This window comes from Pteropus medius, unplaced genomic scaffold (genome assembly GCF_902729225.1).
Source record: "Pteropus medius unplaced genomic scaffold, Ma_sr-lr_union100, whole genome shotgun sequence".
Taxonomy (NCBI): Eukaryota; Metazoa; Chordata; class Mammalia; order Chiroptera; family Pteropodidae; genus Pteropus; species Pteropus medius.
Genome location: NW_024350926.1, coordinates 4,134,184 through 4,157,273, shown reverse-complemented (window position 1 = coordinate 4,157,273; position 23,090 = coordinate 4,134,184). Strand labels below are relative to the sequence as shown.

The 23,090-nt window shown below is 39.5% G+C and overlaps 1 protein-coding gene across 3 annotated transcripts in view; it reads left to right on the top strand.

Moving 5' to 3' along the window:
• SLCO5A1 (solute carrier organic anion transporter family member 5A1) overlaps nucleotides 1-23,090 on the top strand; it is a 108,874-nt gene that overhangs the window by 49,056 nt on the left and 36,728 nt on the right. For 2 of the 3 annotated variants that reach the window (XM_039841823.1, XM_039841824.1), the window contains 2 exons: nucleotides 1,168-1,385; nucleotides 13,124-13,288. In XM_039841823.1, coding sequence (XP_039697757.1) covers nucleotides 1,168-1,385; nucleotides 13,124-13,288 — 383 coding nt within the window. The remainder of the gene's footprint in view (nucleotides 1-1,167; nucleotides 1,386-13,123; nucleotides 13,289-23,090) is intronic. The other variant, XM_039841827.1, reaches the window with a different exon arrangement.

Sequence of the window (23,090 nt, the reverse complement as noted above, 5' to 3'; positions counted from 1 at the left end):
CTGGATTATTAATGACTCGTTCTGGAAATCCTTCTCTCAGCTAAGCTATGACCTTTAGCAGCCGACGACACTAAACACTAATACAAACACTATTTTTACAAATGAGTTTTCACTTTGCAATTGATCTATATTCTTACTGGGTTGAATTCAGCATTACGCTTAGAATGCTGCTTGTGTTCTGGTGACAACTGATGGGAACGTGTCCAGACAGAGGACAGAGTCTGAGTGCTCATGAACTTGGAAGCTTTCAGGATGGAGTTTGGAGTCGAGGAATCCTAGTTAGAAAGTGGTGGGGCGTGTTAGGTAGGACCTGGGGCCTCTTTTTGCTAAGAAAAGGAGACTGAGAAATTAACCCGGTCTCAAACGCAGGACTAGGAGTCCAGTTCCCCTCCCTGTACGTGCCTCCTGGTCTCTGCAGCATGGCGGCCTCAGACGAGTTCAAAAAAGGAGCCTCAAGTTCCGCTTCTTGGAAGCTTGCTGACCCGCAGTCCCCCTGTCTGAGCCACTGTGGCATTCAGAGTCTATAGGACGTGATGTGACACTTAGTTGTACGCATCCTTGCATATTTTGGAGATTGCTTCTTACATTTCAGCTCACTTACCACTAGATCGTACATTCACAAAGGCAAGGAGCAAATGAAATGTCCTGGGTGGCTCTCGCGGTTTAGCATTGTGACGGGGAGCTAAGAGGATCAGAGCACTCTCAAGGGTTTGTAGAAAAATATTAGAGTGCCATCGGCCAGTTAACATGGTTTTCTTCTAAGAAAAAATCTCTATATTGGCCCGCAAAGCATGCTATAGAGTCTGTATTATTTTCCTGTTAAGTCTATGAGTTATTGATTTATTGTAAAATACACATCGTAGCAGGACAATGTTAACTGGCAGAACTAACATATATGTGCTTAAAATACTCAAATGATATTCTAGTCAAGGTGCTGATTATAATATTCATTATAATATCAGTATAATTATTGGGTAGATTTCTCGTTTGTACTGCAGAGAGGGAATATTCCTATATTTTCTTTGTCCAACTTTCTACCGCTTCACAGTGATGAAGGTAAAAAGTTTTCGCTGGAGAATTCTATCACCCCAAACTTCTACTTTGCTAGTTTGTTCTCACTCATATTGCAAAAGCCGTAAACACTATTCACATTTCCCAATTTTTCAGGTGGAGCGGATTCCTCCTTTGTGCCATTGCAATGTTTCTTGTGATATTCCCAATGTTTACTTTTCCAAAAAAGCTTCCGCCTCGACACAAGAAAAAGAAAAAGAAAAAATTTTCTGTCGATGCCGTCAATGATGACGACGTTGTCAAGGAGAAATCGAATAACAGTGAACAAGTGGACAAAAAAGTTTCTTCTATGGGATTTGGAAAGAATGTCAGAGGTAAAGCCTATCTCTTTAATAACTAAAAATGATCTGAAACACTTTAGATTAGTGTTACTTAAACCACGATTCCAGCCTGGTGCTGCCTACCACCCATTGATGTAATTTTATGCAGTAATTTTATGCCTGTTGAATCTAATCATAATTAATTTTGACAGTAATTTTATGCCTGTTGAATCTAATAACAATTAATTGGGCTTATATTGAATATGTTTTTTTTTTTTTAAATTCGCTTTTTGTAACGATTCATCTTTAATGTATTTTACGAAAGTGTCAATACGTGATAGACTGGAAATAATAATAATAAAATGATTTTTCCTTACAGATTGGGAAGCACTGAGTTAGAGCCAAAGATACAGACATTTACATAGATGGCATTTACTATCTTTACGGATGTCTGATTTTTTTAAAATGCCGATTGCACGGTCTAAGGGACGGTTTGTTTCAGGGTAATGGTGGGTTTGGTGGTACAGCCTGATCCTAACATAAATATAAAACCTACCACTAGACAGAAATCTCGCTCAACAGTCGCTCTGTCCATGCTCGTAAGTGACCAGAGAGAAGGGCAGTCAGGGGGTGGGCTTCCAAACTCAACGCAGAAACATCTAGAAAGTCTTAGTGATGCATACTGGTCTACTTTTTCATTTTTATTTCTCTTAAAAAAAACGATGACCTTATTAAAGATGGGTTAGGCAATTCTCAAACCTAGACAGTTCCCATGAATCTTCACCAGCCAGTCTTTGTCCCGTAGTCAATATATCGGTTAAGGGCCAATGAGTTTATTTAATCCAAGAAACCTACAATGCTACACTCTTATTAGTTTCTGCTATTTCCTGAATCCATGAATTGATAATTTTTTGGAAAAGCTGAAGCCGAATATTTATCAAGTGCTTACCTTGGTCAAGGTCGTGTTAGGTAACGTTCACCTAAGGCACGTTATCCTCTGACTTTGGCTGTGTATGCAGGGAGGCCAGAGAGGCACCGTCCGGCCCCCTGCCCGCCTCATCGTTTTGTTACAACTGTGTGTACTTTCGGAACTGCCAAAATTTCTTCTTCTGCTTTCATAACAAAAAGAATCCTCTGGAAGCCCTTGTGACCTGCGCTCTTACTCCGTGCACCATCGTGTTTCATGGATGTGTTAGGGACCATTATGGCCACTACCAACAGACTGACTTTTTTGTTTACAATTTTGTTGAAAACAAGCAATGTTGATGCTAAAGAATTTACAAGACAGGAATGGACTTGGCATCTTCATTTATGGAAAACATAAAGTAGAATATAAAGTAGACTTAATTTATGGAGAGATAAAGGCATACGTAAGCTAAAATGGTATATTTTATAGTTTGGGAATAGATGCCTTGAGTGTGAAACAGACGCTCTGTCGGAGAGTGGATAGAAGAGAGCGAGAAGGTCGATAGGAAATGCCAACAGCAGATACCACTGTTGATGGGAACGGAGTTCTCCTGGAGGACGCAGCGTGGACAGTGCTGCCACTGTCCCATCCGTACTCTGGACCTCACCGTCTTCATGGCGGTGGCCCGCTGGTTGTCAGTACTCGCATCGTTCGTGTGAAGGTTTTCTATGTGGGCTGGGAAACTGCTTGGCTCCCGCTTGAGGCAGGTTCAGATGCCAAGGTGTCAGCACACTGGCCTCCCCATACCCCACCCAAGCAGCCTTAAACAATGACAGACAGACGCCCAGCCCGCTCGCGTCATGGCTGAGACAGTCCTTCGGTGTGCTCCGCATCCTCTGGGGGCTGCCCTCTGCCTGTGCATCATGTCCATGCTCCCGTCCAGCACTTCCTGAACCAAATGAACGTTTGAACTTGAATTCTTGTCTCAGGACCTGCTTCTGCGGGGACATGCACTTAGGCAGGCAGGTTCAGAACTTTTAAGTTATTTTAAAAAATTGAATCTGTACGCTATTTTATTGCATATCTTCTTGTGCTGCTAAGGACTGCTCCCCACCCTCTTTTCTCTGCTCAGTTTCATGGTTCAGAATATTTTCTTTTAAAAGAAAGAATAAGAAGAGGCTTTTAACAGTAATGGGTAGTTTGTTGATAAAATCTGTTTCTGTTCTGATTATCTTGTATTTCGGATTAATTCTCAGCCTTCTTAAATCTGTGCCTTAATCCTGATGACTGATCTCACTTCTGTGGCTAAACCTCCTGATTAGGACACAGAGCTGGTTCTTTTTATTATTTCCACCTGTACTGGAGTCTCCAGTTGTATCTAGACGGGAACTTCAAGAGACACTTTTTTTTTTCCGGTTAAAAGGGAATTCCGTTTTAATGGGATCGTAACAGGAGAATGTTCTGCTAAAAAATAATTCAAATTATATTGGCGATATTGAAATAATGTTCAATTAGAATATATAAAGTTAATTTATCTTTATCTTATACATATTGACTTCCTTTAAGGTATCTAATACCTCTCAACTATAGAAAATGAAATTAGACCTATAGTCTCACATTTAACCTGATTTTCAAAAGAACAAGTTAAATCTCTGGGAATTATTCCAGTGTTGACATAATTCATATTAGACAGCTGAGATGGGTTATTAAGGTATTTAGTTAAAGAATGGTTGCTAAGATTTTCTTTTGAGTTAAATCTGAGTTTGATTCCCAGATCATCTTTCCTCTTGTTCTGTTTTCTGGAGCAGGGCTTCTCCGGGTCTTTATTTCATGCATAAAATTTGAATATAGTATTAGCTCCTTCAGAGAGGTGGTGGAAAGATAGCTGTTAACGTGTACTTCCTGAAAAAGAAAATGATTTGGACCATGCTGAACGGTGCCCTTTTGGAAAGTTCTATTGTAGAGAGCACTAGAAGAAAATATACTATATTTTTGACTCTCTGCCTCCATATTTTAATGTTAGGCATTGAGAAAGTCTGACTCAGTGTTTCTAGATTCTTAATATAAATTATGCAGGAATAAGAGTGTTTTATAAAACACCACAAAGGAGAAAGAATTTTTAGTGTGTCTGTATCACCTTTCCATAAAAAGATTAGCACTGATTGCACCAAAATCTTACCAATAAAAATAAACACCTAAAATATTTACGTGGATCAATTTTTCTGAGGTTTGAGGTCCATTTTGATGTCTTCTAAATTTAACTGGGTATCTTCCTAAATAGAAAACTTTGGGTGGAAGTTAATCATAAGAAAAAAAAAAACTTTTTGTGTCCACTTTTAATTTTTTAAGCTTAATTGCATAGCATTATAAATTAGCATAAAATATAACATATTTTTTTCTGCTAGACTTTTATGTTAGAGTGTAATATGTTTACAATATTAACTAAATAAAGGGGTCACTCTGAGGTGATGAACGCTTTAAAGAGGCCATTGAAATTTACAGAATTTTTACCAGTAAAGGATTATATTGTCACCATTTAATCCAACAACATTCACGCTATGGAAGGGGTCATATACTCCATGCTGTGGCAGATATGAAGATGAGTGAGCCAGGCTTTGCTCTCAGAGAGCGTACAGTCCACTGAGGGAGACAGGACAAATACAGATGAAAATATGCTAAAGACCACAAAGGAGGCTGGCCACAGTGGCGTGAGGTTCAAAGGCAAGCAAGGGAACGTCTAGTCTAGTTGAGGGATCGGGAAAGGTTTCATGGAGGCGGTGGCATTCGTGATGAACCTTGGAAGACTGGGAGAATTTCAGTAGATGGAGGGGGCCTGGTGGGAGTATTCTAGTCAGAGAGAGCAAAGGCAAGAAGGTCAAGCGTATTGTGGCTGTGTGTTGGCTATGCATGGCAGAGGCCTGGGCGGGAAGGTTGGGAAGGCGAGGTAGGGCCATGCGGTGCGTGGAGGGCTTGAGTTCTAGCTTTGCACTGAGTCCATCCCTAATGGGCAGTGGGAAGGTCTGAGAGGACGTTTGGCAGGCGTTAGGGAGAGAGGGTGGCCCAGGTAGAAAACTATGGACAGAGCCCAAGTGAGGGGTGCTGATGGTTTTGACTAATACAGAAGGAAAGGGCAGGGCCCCCCTAAACTGGTCTCCCCGCTTCTCTCCCTGCCCTTTCTGTTGCTTTCAATTCGGCTGCCAGAAGGCTCCTGTGGAAATGCCTCTCCTCCGCTCAAAGCCTCTGCGGTCTTCCGTCTCACTCACAGAGAAGTCCCATCCCCGTGTGACCTCCCAGGGCTACGATCTGATCCCCGGTTACCCATCCGACCCCATCACCTTCTTGCCGTCCCTTTCGTTTATTCTGCTGCAACCACATTTTGCTCATGGCTGGTCCTCAATCGTGCCGGGCACACTCCCACCTCAGGGCCTTTGCACGTGCCATTCCCATGCTGAGAACGCTCTCCCCCAGATCCTCTCACTTCCTTCAAGGTGAAACTCAGATGGTCCCTTTACAGTGAGGCCTCGCTTAACTACCCCGCTTAAAACTCTCCACCCTCCTCTCCAAAACGTCATATCTCCTTCCCTCCTTTCTTTTTCTCCTTAACACCCATCACTATCTAACATACTATGCATTTTACTTATTTATATTACTTATTGTCTCCACAATGAGAAAGTAAGCTCCATGAAGGCAAGGATTTTTTTTTTGTCCACTGTGCTCCCTGATGAATTTACACCACATAGCAGATAGTGCGTATTCGATGAATGAATTACTGAAAGCTGAGGAGGGAAGAAAAGGGTTGTGTCTATAGGATGTGGTAACAGAGATGGGAATGATGGGGAGGGAGGTACCAAAGATGGATTCCGGGTTCCAACTCAAGTAATGGGGAGAAGAACTAGCTGAGGGGGTCAGAAGGAATCAGTTGTGCATTGGAGCTTACCAGGAACACCGAGAACCATCACATGTGGCCCGTAGCTAGACATTTTAAAGCTAGTGAAGTATGGAATGTGTTAGAGCCTTTCCTTGACTCAGCAGAGGGAGAGAGGACCCAGAGCCCCGTGCCTGGGCCATGCAGTCATAGCCCTTTTGCATATTTATTGCCTTTGCGTCTTTGCTAAATTGCACGTTGCAGCTTTTATTGGAAGCTGTTGCTTGAATTTCCCATATTGCATAGGAGGATGGCTCAGTGCCTTTTCCATGAAACCCTGTTGCTTGAGAACAGTGGTTCTCAAACTTAGTCTACTAGGAAGTACCGCGAGGGTTTCTTAAAATCCAGAGTGCTGGGCCAGGCCCTGAGTATCTGATCTAGGTGGCCTGGGGTGTAGCCTGAGGACCTGCATGTTTAACAAGGGGTGATACGGATGCCAGTGGTCCAGGGACCACACCATGAGAATCACTGCTCTAGAACATAAGGAAGAAAAGCTTTGTTTTCTCTGAAGGAATGAGAATGTTTCTGCTAATGATGATTATACAACTTTTTGCTTTGGAATCAAATTTGAACCCCGGGAAAGATCTTATAGACATATTTGATTCTTTTCTCTGGTTTTGATGTTCTGCTCTGCTTTATCTTCTCTATTTCTAATTCTTTGTTTCAATTCCCTTTTACGTTTTTTTTGTTGTATGTATGTTTTCTTGTGATAAGCTGAACCTTTAGATTTGGTCTTTCAGCTTATGAGGAAAAAGGTAACTGGCCTGGCAAAGAATTCTTAACAAAAAGAAAGCACTTTCTTTACATTCAGTGGAGATGGACTGTGGGGTTGCTCATCAGAGAGGTATCTACCTAGAAAGATACATCAAAATATTCATCAAAGCTGCATTTAAGCAAGCAGGGTAGCACTCTGGCCAGTAACTACTAGTCATATATTCTGGGGCTCCAGGGTCCCCCTTTCTGTCCCCTGTCTGCAGAGAAGTAGCTCAGGAGCTTCACGTGCTCGCCCAGCGGTGACTGTGGCCCATGGTCACCCGATTGCTTCTGTGCCTTTAATGGCAAACAGGGAATGCCTTTGCCAGTGTGGGTGGGAGAAATGGGAATACTTTCAGGGGGAGTCTGGGGATCGTTAGTTTCAAAGAAAATGAGCAGGAATGAAATGAAATGAAATGAATGAAATGAAAACGAGCAGGACAGTTGGGTCCTATGTGGGCCACGTTACATAGGAAGGGCAGCTGTGGTTTTGCTTTTACGGAAAGACGTGACTAGAAGTAGTTTGATGTTCTCGGCTAACAGGTGTCAAAATGTTATATCTGCTACCTGCCTATGAAATACACAGGATGGCACAAGACTTGCAGGCCATACAGGTTATCGAGGTGTCCACTGCATTGGTGGCGGTATGTTTCCTCCAGCTTGTTGATGCACCCAAAGGCTTAAAAGTACATAAATGGTGGGGACAAAAAGATTAGAGGTAAAGGAAAAATTAAATACTCTAAGTTCTTATAAAAGAAGGGAATCAAGGAATCTCATGGAGAGGCGTTAAAGGGAGTGGTTTTATAATTTGTACCTGCAGGATTTTAGTTTATGGAAGTGACTGCGTGACGACATGGAGAGGTCAATGCCATTGAAAGAAGAATTTATTGCTTACATTTCTTGAGAGAAGGGGCCACACTGTGCCATGCAGGGCCACAGGGGCAGCACCAGGTTTTGGTCAGTCAACAAAAGTAGCAAGGGAAAAGCCAAGGGCAGAGCCTGGGTTTCTTTGAGAATGACAAAGCAGGCCAGAGCGAACAGCTTATGATCGGCTAGTCTGAATAATTCCAGTGGGCTCTGGGCTGCAAGGGTGGTCTCTGCTTGTTTGGTACCCGATGCTAGGTCGTTTAGGGTGGGGGAGATACTGGCGGTGCATGAGAGTTAGACAAGGAGGTGGTTGGGTCTGTAGACTCAGGATTGGTCAGTTTGCATATAAAAGATGTGCCTTTTCTGCTTGTTCAATCAATGTTTCCCTCACGTTTTACTTTTTTTATTTAAGAAACTGGCATTATCGAAGACTTTTAGGAAAGAGCTAGACTGGTTCAATAACTCTAATTATGGAGACGTGGATGGCGATATCTATCAAGAAAACTTCTCTCCTCTGTTTCCTTTTCTCTTTCACAATTATCTTTATTAAGCAACTGCTACAGGACGAAGAACTCAAGATACATATATGAAAACTTACAGTGTGTGCCTTCAAAGGGAGGTAGAAAGGAAAATAGACATAATAAAATATTAGTATTTAAGTGGAGACACGTACATTCTAAGGAAGGTTGAAGGAAGAAGAGGAAGGAATTCTTGAGTTAGCTGCCTGAGTCAGGAAAGACTTTTGGAAGATGACATGTTGCTGCATCCTTTACAAACTGTAGGGTTTTGCTTTTTTTTTTTTTTTTAAATTTGTTTTAGAATATACAAGTAATACGTGTGCATGGTAGAAAATTTAGAAACTATGTAAAAGTTTAAAGTATAGAATAAGAGTGATTCACAGTCTGATTCCTGAACTTTAGTAAATGCTTAAGTTTCTTTATAATAAAAAAGTATATTTTGAAAGTAGATAGAGGTGGCAGTTGTACCATTGTGAATGTACTCATCCTTTCTGGTTTTGTGTCAATTTGCCCTTATAAATGAATTTGTAGGATTTCTTAGCATTAATTTAGTTCTAAAAAGTGATGATCTCTATCGTTATTTCATCTCTTCTTTGTTATGCTTTTTGCTACCTCTTTGACCTTACAATGACACAGTTATAAATGACACCAAGAAACATCTGTGGCATAACAACAAGGTATTTGGCTGCAAATTTATGGACTTAGCAACTTATTTGCTAACTTAGTTTTTTAAACTTTGTGCTTTTGAAATAATTTTGAATATACATAAAAGCCACAGAAATAGCACACAGAACTCCTGCGTACCCTGCACCCAATCCCCCATCGTTGATGTTATTGAGCCATCTGCGAAGTTGAAGATATGATGCTCTACTACCCCGTAGTATTCCATGTGTGCTTCCTAAATACAAGGACACTCTCCTACGTGACCACCAGGCAGCCATCAAAGTCAGAAAATTAACATCGATCCCGTGCTGCCATCTAGACCACGTGCCCCACTCAAATGTCGCCTATTATCCTAACAATGCCCTTTATATCCAAGATCTAATCCAGGACCACACGTTGTGTTCAGTTGTCCTATCTCTTCATCTCCTTCAGTCTGGATAAGTTCCCCATATGTTCTTCTCTTTTACGACCTTGATCTTTTTAGAAAGTAACTTTATAAAATATCCCCCAACTTGGGTTGAATGATGTCCTCTCCTGACTTAAGCACTTTTGTGGACATATCACTGAAATGACGCTGTGCTCGATGTGTTGTAACGGAAGCCACACGAATTTGCCTTGTTACCAGTTAGGTGAACTTTTATCACTTGGACAAAATTGTATCTGCCAGATTTTTCCACTGTAAAGTAAATAAATATATTGCAGTTATAAATCAATATATTGCCCTGGGAGAGATAGAAGCCTGGATTCCTGTCACAACATAATGGCCAACTAATTAATACATAAGCTCGTCGTATATGTTTCTGTTTAATATATATTGTTGATTCTTTAATGCGGAACCCGTGGCCGCAGCACTCTTGCTCAGGCCTGCAGGAAGCTCATCTTACACATGTGTTTTCTCTGCGAGGCACATCGCAGCCCCTTGTACTTAGAAACACTACACAGCACTCCAGCACTATGCCTGGGGACGGGCGGCGGGGTAGGGGGGCAGTGGGGGAGGGAGGATTTTAAACAATGAAATCACCAAAGCACAAAAATGTGAAAAATGTGGCAATATATTGTGAAAAGGACACTTGTTTCCAGTACGAGAGCTGAAACAAGAAGGCCTTGTCTTGTGCAACGTCAGCCAAGAATCTGTGTATCCTGCGACTCACGCTTTTTGCCATTCTGCGCATGTCCTTGAAGGACTGTGTGCTGCTAGTATTGATTTTCTAGTTACAAGTGAATTCTGGCGAGTGGGCAGATTTGCGAATACTGAATCTGTAAATAATGAGGATTGACCCTTTCTTGTTCCTATTAAACTCTCACTTAACCATTTTTGGCATCAGTTGAGCTCAGATTGTTCCAGATTTGGCCACTGGGAATCCTTCCTGTTGTCTTCCCTGTCTTTCTCACATGTCCCCATCATTCTTTGACTGTTTGTTTACTTTCTTGTTCAGTGAGATTTTCCAGGCTCATCTTGTATTTTCTCTGCCCCAGCTCTGAAGTTAGACATTTCTCCAAGGAACTTTGGTTTCATTTAATGGAAAATGACACTTAGAAACCAATAGCTGTGTGCCAGGTGGGCTCATTGCTACCAGGGTGTTATTACTTCTAAGCCCTATTAGTAGAAAGAGTTAGAAAATATGTTTATGTACACACACACGCTGCCCCCTATCTGTCATCAATCTATCATTGTCTTTGTCTATGTCTGTCCATCTGTCTATCATCTATCTATCTACCTGTCTATCATCTATCTATCTACCTGTCTATCATCTATCTATCTACCTGTCTATCATCTATTCATTTACCTGTTCATTGGATTCATCATCTATTCATTCATTCATTCATCTATCTATCTATTATTCATCTATCTATCTATCTATCATTCATTCATTTCCATCTATCTATCTATCTATCTATCTATCTCATCTATTTATCATCATCTATCTCATGAATACATACCAATACCTCCAGTTCCAATCTTAAATCTCAGATATCCATATTTGTAACTCCCTCCTCTGGCAGTTAGAAAACTGACTTCTATCATTCTCAATGTCTTGACTTATTTGCTTACTCCCTCTGTATGTAAACAAACTTCCAGCCCCATCAAGCAAAGACACAGTCCTGGACACCTGACCCACCCCACTCCTGCAGGACAAGTGTGCTGAAAGTTTAGCCCCAGCCAAGGGGAAGAAGGAAGAGGAAAGAAAAAAAAAAGCTAACTTAAAGGTTTTTAAAGTCTGAACTTTTGTTAAATTCTTTTTAAATAACTGGGCTTTTTTTTTTTTTTAATGAAAGAAGAGAGAAACATCACATATATTTTTAGTTACCTTTGATTTTAGAAGGTTATTTTACCATACCAAATGGGTGAGAAAGAAAAACCAGTTTTATATAACTAGTATCTTTTAAAATATTCATGTGATATATATGTCATCTTCTTGGATTAAAAAAATTTTATTTTATATTTTCCCCAGATGTTTCAGATTCAACACATTGGCTTTAATATAACAGCTAAACTTAACTTGAATCTTTAACTGTTGATATAAAATCTTAACTTTCTAATTTTTAAATTTTGAATATGACTTTGATTTGTAGTGTTTACAAGAGAGTATTGGGTAATTTTACGACATATTTTGATTACATTTTTTTCTGATGTGTTTATCCATGTTAAAAAAAGTATGTATCTTAATTTTTCTCTTAAAATGTTTATTTAAACTTTAAACAATTAAATTAAGTTATAGAACATTAAATTTAATTTACATTTTAAAAAGATAATAACAGTCTTGCCTTCCTAAGTTGTAAATTCCCATGAATAGGCAATAAATTATAGCTTTAACAGTAGTCGTTGCTTAATTTTTATGAAATGATTTTATTATGTTGTTGCACATAGAGATAATTGTTCTGATAACTGAGATGACTGTACATGTCAAAAATAATGTAGCTTACCTTTTCCATGAAGATATATAAAGACTACATGAATGTGAGGTAATTCACATTATAAACATGGAAAAAATATATAGCTATATATGCAAGAATTTTTTATTTTTCTCTTTACCAATCTTACTTCCATTCACAGAATTTCTTGCTGTTAGAGAAGTATACATTTGACTGCATATAAATACAGTTTTGATTTGATTTTTACTTAAATATTATATATAAATATATAATCTATATTATAAATTTATATATATGCATACATTTATACAGCAGCCAGCTTTGTTCATTAATAAAATTATGAGTTCTTTTATGCCAGTATGTAAAGCTTATTTCAGTTTTAACTACTGCACCGTATTTCATTATATGGCTGTGCCATAATTTAAATACTTCCTGTTGATTGACATTTAGGGTTTTTTTTTTCTCCACATGGCGCTGTGATAAACAGTGCTGACATGAAAATATTTGCACATACATCCTGATGCATGTATATGGCAAGTTCTGTGAAATAAATGCCTACACTCGAAGATGAGATTTCTCTCTCTTGCTTGAGAGGCAGATGGGCAGGTGCCAAGTGACCACCTCTGGGCTCTCATGCTCCTTTAGAGATCATTTCACTGTGTTCCAAAGTCCTTAGGAGTGTCTGACCTGGTGGCCTTGTTCCTTGTGCCATTTTAGCTGTATTATTTCCTGTTTTGTACTCAGGCTAAGAGGTTAGACATTCAACATCAGGTAACAGTGCCTCTGCTCTGGGTGCCTGCAATGCTGGGTCAAAGAGATGGCAACTCAGAAGTGCATCTTCTCAGGGGAGCGCTAGTTGGGTGAGGTGGAAACTATAATTTAGGACTGTTTTGCAGGTACTTTACAGATTTAGGAGACTTTGGAGTCTTAACAGAGCATAATATTGTTTTAATCAATAAAAATGCAAATAATTTATTTTAAACAGTTTTTGAAACAGTTGTCACAGGTCAGGTACTTCTTGTAAGGATAATCTGTATGGGTATGTTTTTAGATACTTCATTAAATTTTCTTATCCTAGTTGAAAATTTTTTAAAAAATACCCAAACCTATTTAATAAAGGGGATAATTTCTAATCGGTTGTCAGGTTTTCTATTTTTATTCTCTATTCAGTATTCTCAAGTATTGCAGAATGGCTATTTCCAGTTCATTTCAAAAACAATTCAATTTTATTTTATTTTTCATCCCTTGTTTATAACATTCATTTGTCATTTTTGTCATTTTGTAGACCTACCAAGAGCAGCTGTCAGGATCTTAAGCAACATGACATTCCTTTTTGTGAGTTTGTCATACACAGCTGAGAGTGCCATTGTAACTGCTTTCATTACCTTCATTCCCAAGTTCATCGAGTCACAGTTTGGTATTCCGGCTTCCAATGCCAGCATCTACACTGGTAAGGCACTGCCGTTAGAGCTCCTTCAAAACATGATCATTTTTGACCACTAAACTAAAATGCAATGAGTGAAGAGAACTAACGTTCATTCTAACATCAAAGTGTTAAATAAGTTCATTAACAGCTACCTCTCTCCCACCCACCAGATTTTAGGAGGAGGAAGTGTTTGAATGTTTTCTCTTTGCTTCAGATAATATTACTGTGTGACATTTTTACCAATTGTGTTTTGCATATTTATGTTTTTATGGTTCTCAGGTAAAAAGAATGACATAGGCAATGGAATTCAAATGTAAATCTGAATAAATCTTTTCATGGGTTGGCATGAGTCTCAACATATTCGATTTTTAAACACTGATAATTTGAAACATCGATCAGTTCTATGATGGTATCAGGATTTCCCTTTCATAAGTGTGAACAGATTTCAATCTGATTACTGGAGATGCTTGAGTTTAGAAAGAAAGTTTATGAATTTTGTTTAGAAGGTATTTCATGTCTGGGATAACTGTTATTTAGGAGACTTTGATACATGCACCTATAGTACTTAGTGCTCAAATCTTTTTTTTTTTAATGTAAATGGGGTATTCAGAAATGTGGGAATATTAGCTCTCAGATATTGGGGGAATTTTCAGTGTATTATATCATATGATATTCTGGATATTTCCTTAGTGGTTTTGAAGATGGTCACATGATTATATCTACCTAAGGCTCATTTTATTAATAGAGTATATTTAAACGCGTAAGTGGAGAATTATGATAATTCTTCCTATGACTTTGGCTCCCACTTTCTCCTCCATGTCCACAAACACACCCAGCAAGCATGAATTATCTGAAAATTAAGAGGCAAAGTTATGTTAGTGTAGGAATAAAAGTTGACTTGAAATATTTGGGTTACCACTTTGTTCTCTCTTTAACTTCACACATAAAAATATTCATAATTGGGTTGTGCGTCCACGATAGGAAACTTTTTTATAAAGAGTGTACTGCTGTGGACCATTGTACTAACTGTAACCTAAAAATATGGTTTTCTTTCTCTTTTAAACATATGTGTTTTCTTTATATTAAGGTAAAATTGAAAGGTTGCTTTATAGTTTGGTTGTCAGAAAATCTGAACCTCCCATTTCTAGCTTAATTCTTACATGGACTGTTTGCTGAGCAAAAATTCTCCAACAGGGAAACCAAGAGTTGGCTCAATTTGAAGAGTAGCTCGATTTGAAGCCACGTAGCTGTTAGGCACGCAGTAGTTGCAAGCATTTCCCAAACCGTTTCCATATTAAAAAGTGTTGCTGGAAAGAAGGTTTATAGCTGAATAAATTTGGAACTTGCCGAGTTAAAGTATTATGGAGTTCTTTGCTGCAGGATTTTCATAACCCTGAATATGTTAATGTGCATTGTGAAACTCCCAGTGGAGGGTTCAGACTACAGTCTTTTCCAAATTTATTTGACCATGAAATCCAGTTTTTTAGAGGCATCTTTCTCAAGAACAGAGTTCCTCAGGGCATACATCGGGGAACATTGCTAGTCCATCCTGCGTGTCCTAGTTCTAGACAGACTGGAGAGCTGAGCTGTCCCCCAGATGTGCCATTTTGATCTACTGGGGCCGTGGCACAGTGCCGAGCTAGCTAGGAATTGATGCGTGATGAACACATGTTGGCCAGACCGTCTCTTAATTACTCCGTAGACAACTCCTGTGGAAAAATAGAGTAAAAGGTTCAGCTGGACCTGGGTCACTCGGCTGTAGAATCCCACAGTGGGGTGGGCAAGGCGGTCGTTGCCGAGTGTGGCTTCCTTGGCAAAGAGGGTGTAGGACTGAATGAAGCTAACCCGGGATTGTTCGCCCTGTGTACCAACCAACATCAGGAGTACAGAAGCAGCATCACAAAGTGCCAGTTCCATCTGGTTTTGTCATCGGCATTTTTTTGGGATCATTGCCAGTGCAATTTATTTAATGTTTGATAGTCTCCTGTGTTCAGATAAAAGGCTTTTTATTCCCAGCTCACACAATTTTTCCTTCCTTTCCAGATCAATAACAAATAAAAATAGTCAAGAGACATTCAGATTAATTAAGAGTACGAGGTGGTCTATCATTACATGAAGATTAAACAAGGATGATAATTCTTTTTAAAACTCATCTTGAGTTTTTGAATTTTTATCAGGTGAAAACTTCTTCCTCTCTGAGCAGAGATTTGTATTTCTTAAGGACTTTTTAATTTAATTTAATCTTTCAGTCTCTAAATCTCTTTCTATTCATGTAAGTGATATGCAGAATTAAGAAATATATACAAAGAAGGATTTAAAAATAGTTTTAATTTCTCATCTGACAAAGTTTTTGAGTTAAAACTTTTTTTTATTAAAAAAATTATTGGATAAATACCTAGACCCTCCATTTCAATTTGCTTGTGTTGCGTTATATGGTAGAAGTGAAACTTCATACATGTATCAAAAGATGGGCCATAGCTCACTCTCTCGTATAGTCATTGAACATCAGCTCTGTACACAGCACTATGCCGTGTGCATGTGTGTGTGCGTGTGCACGCGCGTGCGCGTGTGCATCAAGACTCAAACCAGGACCTTAAGTTGCTTATAGATCTAAGAGAAGAGAGAAAGCTTACACGATAAGTTTAGGAAAAGCTGTTTTACTAAATTGATAGAAAATTTGGGTTGCAGAGATTATTTTGACGGGTGGAGTGGTGTGTTTGGGGTACGTTTCATGGAGGAAATGCTTTAAACCAAGTTTTTAAGGAAAAGTAGAACGTGACCATTTGGAGTTTGGAGGGAGGGCGTTTATTCCCTGTGGAGGACCAGCTTGAGCAAAAGCAAAGAACAGAGAAGGATAAGGCTTGTTTTGTCCTCTCCCCCGCCCTCCAAGAAAGAGCACTTTATTTCCTAGGAGAGGAACGGGGAGGGTTATACAGGCAAGCGGGTGGGGGTGGAGGTGGGAGAGATGAGTACTTTCTGGCACTGGGAAGAGGAAAGTGCTCAAGGACCTTCAGCACCACTGGGTCAGATTGTAATCACACTGGGGACACCTGTGCTCTGCGGGGAGGCGGCGACACCCGTGTCTGATGAGGGTGTCATCAAAACACCTTAACTGACTCCATTTGTTTTTATCTGCGCCACAGTAGACCTGTGTTCACGCTGTAATCTTCCCCTTTTGTGGTTTTTCTGTTCACCCATTTAGGGTCACATTTATTGATTGAAATAAAATATTACGAAGTTGATATTTTGGGAAATCATGAAATGAGGGGAAGAACCCTGAAGGAGGAGTTAGAAAGCACGGCCCCGAATCCCGCCACTGCTGGTTCCTAGGTGCGTGACTCTGGGCAAGTCACTTAACGCCCTCAACTTCAGCTGAAACTGAAGTTTATCAGTACAATAAGGGTCATATCTCCCCTGTCTCTGTGTGTCAGTATTGTCGTGAGGATCAAAAGAAGCAGTGAAGAGTGATTTGTTCCGAAGCTTAACTAACGTCACGTAGGTACAGCAATATCCATCGGAGAATGTAACTTTATATATTATAGGAAAGAAACTTAGTATTTACGATGATGATGATAACACCTTACCTTCGAACGTCATGCAGCTTGAACAGGTCAGAGAATGGAACCTCTGCAATAATAACATGATAATAATAAAACCACTACTGACGTATGTTGAGTGTTTACTAAGAAGACACTATCTAAGCACTTTTGTATGGATAATATGTAATGAATGCCCGTGCAGTGGATGTTATTGATTCTGCCCATTTTCCAGATAAGGAAACAGAGGTCTAGAGAGGTTGAAATAACTTACTTATTTTTTTTTTTTTAAATAACTTACTTAAAGACATGTGAATATGGAGAGCCAGGAGGCTAGACTTTATAATCTCTGGAGTATATATGTCCAAATGTGATTTTTATTGAAATATTAGGAACATGCTATTGTCATCATTTGCAGTCAGGTTTTTTTTTTCCTATTTCCAGAGAAATCATATTCTGATGCAGATTCAGCTTCCACCTACTCTGTAGCAGCCTTTGCCACTGAACCATGGTCACAAAATTCATTTTCAGAGCACCGTGGTCTTCGAGCATCACCTTTGTTTTCCCGGGATCTGACCCTTTGGTGTGCAGAATTATAAAGAGTTAGACTTCCGTTTTTCTTTATAAGAGAAATAGCCTTGAAAGCTCTATTTTGTTTTTCAGCAGAGAATAACCGAGAGACTTATTTCTGTGGTAAGGGAATTAGGTTGGAGCATGATTTTTGAAAAAGTAACTTTAATTTTTGTGGTTGTCTAATTAATCAGATATTTGCCATCCATCTTCAGACACCGATTTGGGGTTTTGTCGATGAGATTCACAGCGATACCACTGAACTCAGATTGCGGCCTTGGGGAGTCACTGGGTCTTTAGACGCAAAAGAGGCATCAATGTGCTTTGATTGTTTCGTTCTTCGTTTCGTTAACAGCTTTTCCGTGCCAGTTCTTTAATTTTAGGAGTAGTTTTTTCCTCCAAGAATTTCTGTTTATTTTTAAACATAGTAGAAAACAGAGTTTACATAGAAATGTTATTCCTGTTTTCGCCTTGTCATTTTCTAGTTTTAATAATCATCATTTTAAATGTGAGTGTGGTAGTCTGTCAGACAGGTACAGCTAAAATGTGCTTAATCATTTCCATTTGGTTGAACTTTTAGCTTGTTTCCAATTTAAATTTTATTTTTGAATCTATAACAAATATCCTGAGGCATATAACTTATCCTCAGATTGTTATTCTGTTATGGCATAGTCCCAGAAGTAAAATTACTAGACCCATAGGTATTTTTAAGGCCCTTGATGCACGATAGTTTTAAAAATCCAGTTTTGTACTAATTTTATAAATATACAGTACACATAAGTTTTTAAAGAATATTGAAATTAGACTTTTAAATGCAAACAGACTATCTTAGGTACAGATGGACTTAGCATCACTGCCCATTTCCAAGGTCAGGCAGTGGCATTTGACTCCATGAGACGTGTGCGCACGCAAACCCAGTGTGCTGTGGGAAAGAAGAGATAGGACTCAGCAAACCGACATCCTGCAGCAGCTGCCAGAGACTCACTGCTATAGTTGTGAACAATCTTGTGATGAATAGAGGATATTAGGAACTAAGAGCGTCAGTTATAGGTTCTTTGTCTTTTGGTCAGAGAGGTATTTATCACACTAAATTACACTTTGTTTTTCTTCAATGCTAATTAGAATTTTTGTAAAGATTATTGTGGACGATAAATCAAGATACTCAGATTCTCTCTATTTGTTCACTAGCCAGTTAATTTAGGACATACTTGAGTGGTTACCATGTGACAAGTTCTTAGCCAATGCACTAATAGTGACAGTAAAACAGGGATTAATTGCTTAAGAAGGCTCCGGGGATCCAAAAATGACAATGTTTACACAAAGATACTATACAAAATGGCATTAAAGTAAGAATGTATTTTGCAGACACAGGCTGCCTCTGAAAGGGCGTGTGAAGACCAGTGTTCTCGCTCACCTCAGGCACCACCTGTGTGTGCCTGGAACAAACACGCAAGGACCTGAGTTTATAATGGAGTCTTGGCTGGAGTTTTTAATATTTTTATAATATTTTAATATTTAAAATTTTAAAAATATTTTTACATTTTCTATCTTTTGCTGGTCATGTGGGTTCCTGCTTCATAACCGGCCTCAACATGAGGGCTCTCCAGGGGATCTTAGTAAGACCAGAGGCAAATCAGCATGGTCACCATCATTAATACACAACGCTGACAGGCCAGTGTAAACCACCCAACACTGTTGATCGCTGTGTTTCACATCATGACCAGGGGTCAGCACCCTGCAGGTATATTTTCTCGATTTAGCAGGAAGCTCAGGTGGACTCCCCACCTGCTGGGTAGCCCTCAGAGTTTCCCCAGGGCAGTGCATAAGGTGGCCAGCAGCCCTGCCTTTATGTCACTAACGCACTGTGTGACTTCAGGCTCATCGTTTTTTCTCTTTAGGTCTGTTTTCCAACTCAGAAAACAGTAATTTGGACTGGAATCAACTCTCTGATTTCTTCCTGCTCTAATATCTTAATTAAATAATTCTTGCAAGGCCACATATACCAAATAGAGTTACTCTTCAATTCCCCATAGAATTATATATATATTTTTTACAAAGGGACTAGTTATTTAACAATTCATGTGGTATTTTCAGTCATGTCACATCCCTACAAACTTTGGTCCTGTCCAACACCAATGCTTGTTTCTTTGTCGTGGGCAGCCTGATATAGTCCACAGATCTCTCTTTGAATCCCAGATCTGTCGCTTAACTGTGTGCTTTCAACCAAGTCAGTTAAACCACTCTGCCTCACTTTCTCATTTGTAAATGTGGGTGATCATATCCCAGGGCTACCGTAAAAAATATTAAATGAGATATTTTATCTTACAGCATTTGTATATAATAGATACTCAAGAAAAATGAGTTTTCTTCCTTCTATGTTATGAGACTGTGTTAAATTTAAATCCCCATTAAAAGGTTTTGTTAGGTTTTCTGACTTAAAACAGACTTTGTATCCGTCTAATTTAGAGTGATAATTTGAAAATATTCTGTTAAATCATACCCGTTAAGAGAAGTATTATATTCAAATGAAATTATAAGGAGGGGCGGTTTTAGTCTTGATCATAGGAGTAAAGCAGCAGAAGCTTTCTGGGGCGGGAGACAGCCAGGAGGTATTGGGGAGGAGCATTTGATTGCAAGATGTTATGGTCACTCTCTCTCTGTCCTTGAATTGCTTGGAATCGGTTCACCAAATGACCGGCCTCCTGTTCGCCCAGTGACCCAAATGACCATTATTTCTTTGGTGATCTTTTCCCTTTATAAATTTTTGGAGTAAAAATTTAGATTCTAGCAAATTTGTGCGGTGACTGATACATTTAACAAATCTGATGATGAATTCATAGCTTTTCATAGGTTTGATGGGCTTTCATCCATTGCAGCATCATTCTTTTCAATGTTCCGATTGTCCCGTCTTTGGCCCCTGGGAGCCCCTTTAAGTTGGCATCTGTGTCCTTGTCATGACCTTCGCCATCTTTGTACTTTCCAGCAGAACAAAAGATGACTCGTTCATTTTATGTTTCCTGTTCTAGACCCGGGATCGGTCATATTTCTCTAAGGAATGCTGGTTCCTTCTGGAGGAAATGATATTTGGAAATTACCATCTGGGCACTAGGGTTGCCCATTGTTACAGGTTGTCATTGTTTCTAAGACTCGTTAAAGAGAAAGAAAAACAAATCATGAGGTTATACTGCTTCAAATATAAGATTATGGGCTATTACTTCTTTGATATTATATTGTATCTCTCTGCTCTAATGCTGACAATCTTTTTTCTAATGTCTTTGACATAATTATAAGTGTGTATACGTGTGTGTGTGTATAATAGTGTCAAACTAGCTATCAGTATTAATTACTATAAAATGCAAAATGCAGTTTTCGACTTCTCTGTGGTTCTTTCTGTCCAGAGGCTATCTCTTACAACATGCAAAATCCTGTGACCTAAAGCTGTTTGAAATAATTCTTCTCTGTTTGCTTATGTCTGCAACCTGATATGCTGTGGAGTTTGTTTTGTTTTCAGATTTTAGGGACCACTTTATTTTATATTTTTAAGTTAAATTTGTTTTAATTCTCTAAGACATTTATAAGATTTGAAAGTCAAAGCCATAAAACGAAGGACATTCAGAGAGGCCTTGCTTCCTTCCTTCCCGCTTTCCTCCAATTCTCTCTTCCGCTATAGGCAGCATTTTGTTAGTTTATCCCTCTTTCGTTTCTTTTTGAATCTGTAAGTAAATCTGCGTACTATGTATGCAGTATATATAACACAGACATCAGTATGTTACATTAGTATTTTCCTCCTTTTCTCTCCAAAGTTGGTACACTGTACCCTCTGGTCTGCCCTGGAACGTCATCAGAGACCTTGCTCTGTTCTTCACAGCCACGCGGCGCTCTATTGTGTGGATGTGTCAGAGTCCACCTCGTCCCCTATTGGTGGACTTTGGGTTGTTTCCATCCTTTTGCTACAATGACGCATATTGTGATCTGTTTAAGTCATTTTATAGGAAATAGCCAGTTGCCCATTTGTCTACTATACACTTATTTCTTTTTAACTATTTAGTTTAATCGCTCCACTGTCACTATGCCTTTGTCCTGGCAGAGACGCCGATTCTGGAGAAGGGAGAGAGACCAAGCACTCATGGGGGTATCGGTCACGTGATACTCAGTCCTTCCCCAGCCCCACGGTGTAGCATTTACCATCAGATTGTTAGAAAGATCAAGAGAGAGAATCTTTCTGAAAGCACTTTGAAAACTCCATATAGCTTTTGGGACTCAAATCAAACTTGAGTCTCCTTCAGGATGGGCCTGTGCCATGACGGCGAAGGCGGGTGACCTTCCCTGGGCTTCCACCCTGAGCTAGGCGCGGTGATGGAGGGGCTTCTGTGCATCATCCGGAGCCCTCCCTCCAGCGCTGCTGTGGGGGCTCCTACTCTGTGCAGCGGAGAGTCGATGAAACCGAGGTGTATAGAACAATTTTGCAAACCGTACACCCAGAGATTCATAATACAGGCCCATAACATATGTGGATGGAGCCGGTCCTCAGAGAAGCTGCTAACATTTTAGAATTTTTATTTCACTAATTCTCTCCCCTCCAACTTTTCACATATTGGGTAAGACATACAGTATGGTAGTTAAGAGAATTAGTTTTGCAGGAGACACATCTTTTTTAAATTCTTACTCTTTCTTTTTATCCATCCATCCATCCATCTATAAATATTTATAAAGCTTCTGCTATGGGTCTGGCACTTGGCCAAGTGCTGGAAAAGCCATGACAAGAACATATTGGGATGTCACCCTCAAAGACCTTATAGTACAGTACAGCATAGTATGGTGTAGTGTAGTGTAGTGTGGTGTGGTGTAGTATAGCGTAGTGTAGCGTAGCGTAGCATAGCATAGCATAGTATAGTATAGTACAGTGCAGTGTAGTATAGCATAGCATAGCATAGTATAGTATAGTAACAGGCTGCCTGAGTCCCTGGGCAAGATCATTTACCTTTCCGGGAGTGAGAGGTTGTGAGGATTAAGTGAGGGAATAGAGGGGACGTGTTAGCACAGTGGTTGAGAAGGAGCTGTTAGTGATAACTGCAATGCCCACTCGGTGAGACACTCTCAGGAAAAGGAGTCTGAGGCGGAAGAGCGAAGCCAGGACTTAGGACACGTGGAATCATAGGCAAGAGGACTGAGGGAAATAGATTCAAAGAATAAGAAGAGAAAGTGTGGCTAACAAAGTAGGAAAAAGAAAGAGAAGGCTTGAAACTAATATGAAGGGCTGAGGGATTGTTTCAACGGAACCGAAGGAGGCTTGAGACGTAATGAAAATGATAAAAAAACAGTTGGAACTGGCTTCAGCTGAGTCAGTGTTGAGCTAGGGTTAAATCTTTATATCTCTGATTTATTTATTCTCTGTTTATTTTTCAGCATCAAATATGTCTATTTTTCAAAACTCTTGGGGGCAGGAGGAAGACATTTTAAGTGTTTTTAATTTTATATTTTGAGCACGGTGCAGTGAAATTTCAGTTGACCAAATCTCTGAATTAAATAAAATAGTTCTGTTTCACTCATCTTTGGTGATTAATGGCATAGTCCTTATGTTGGAGATATGTTTCCCATGCTCGCACACACACACAGACACACAGACACACATCAAGACACACAGACACACACACACACACACACACACACAGAAACATCACTTATAAGGGATTTTCCAGGCTCGGAGGCCATTCAGCTGT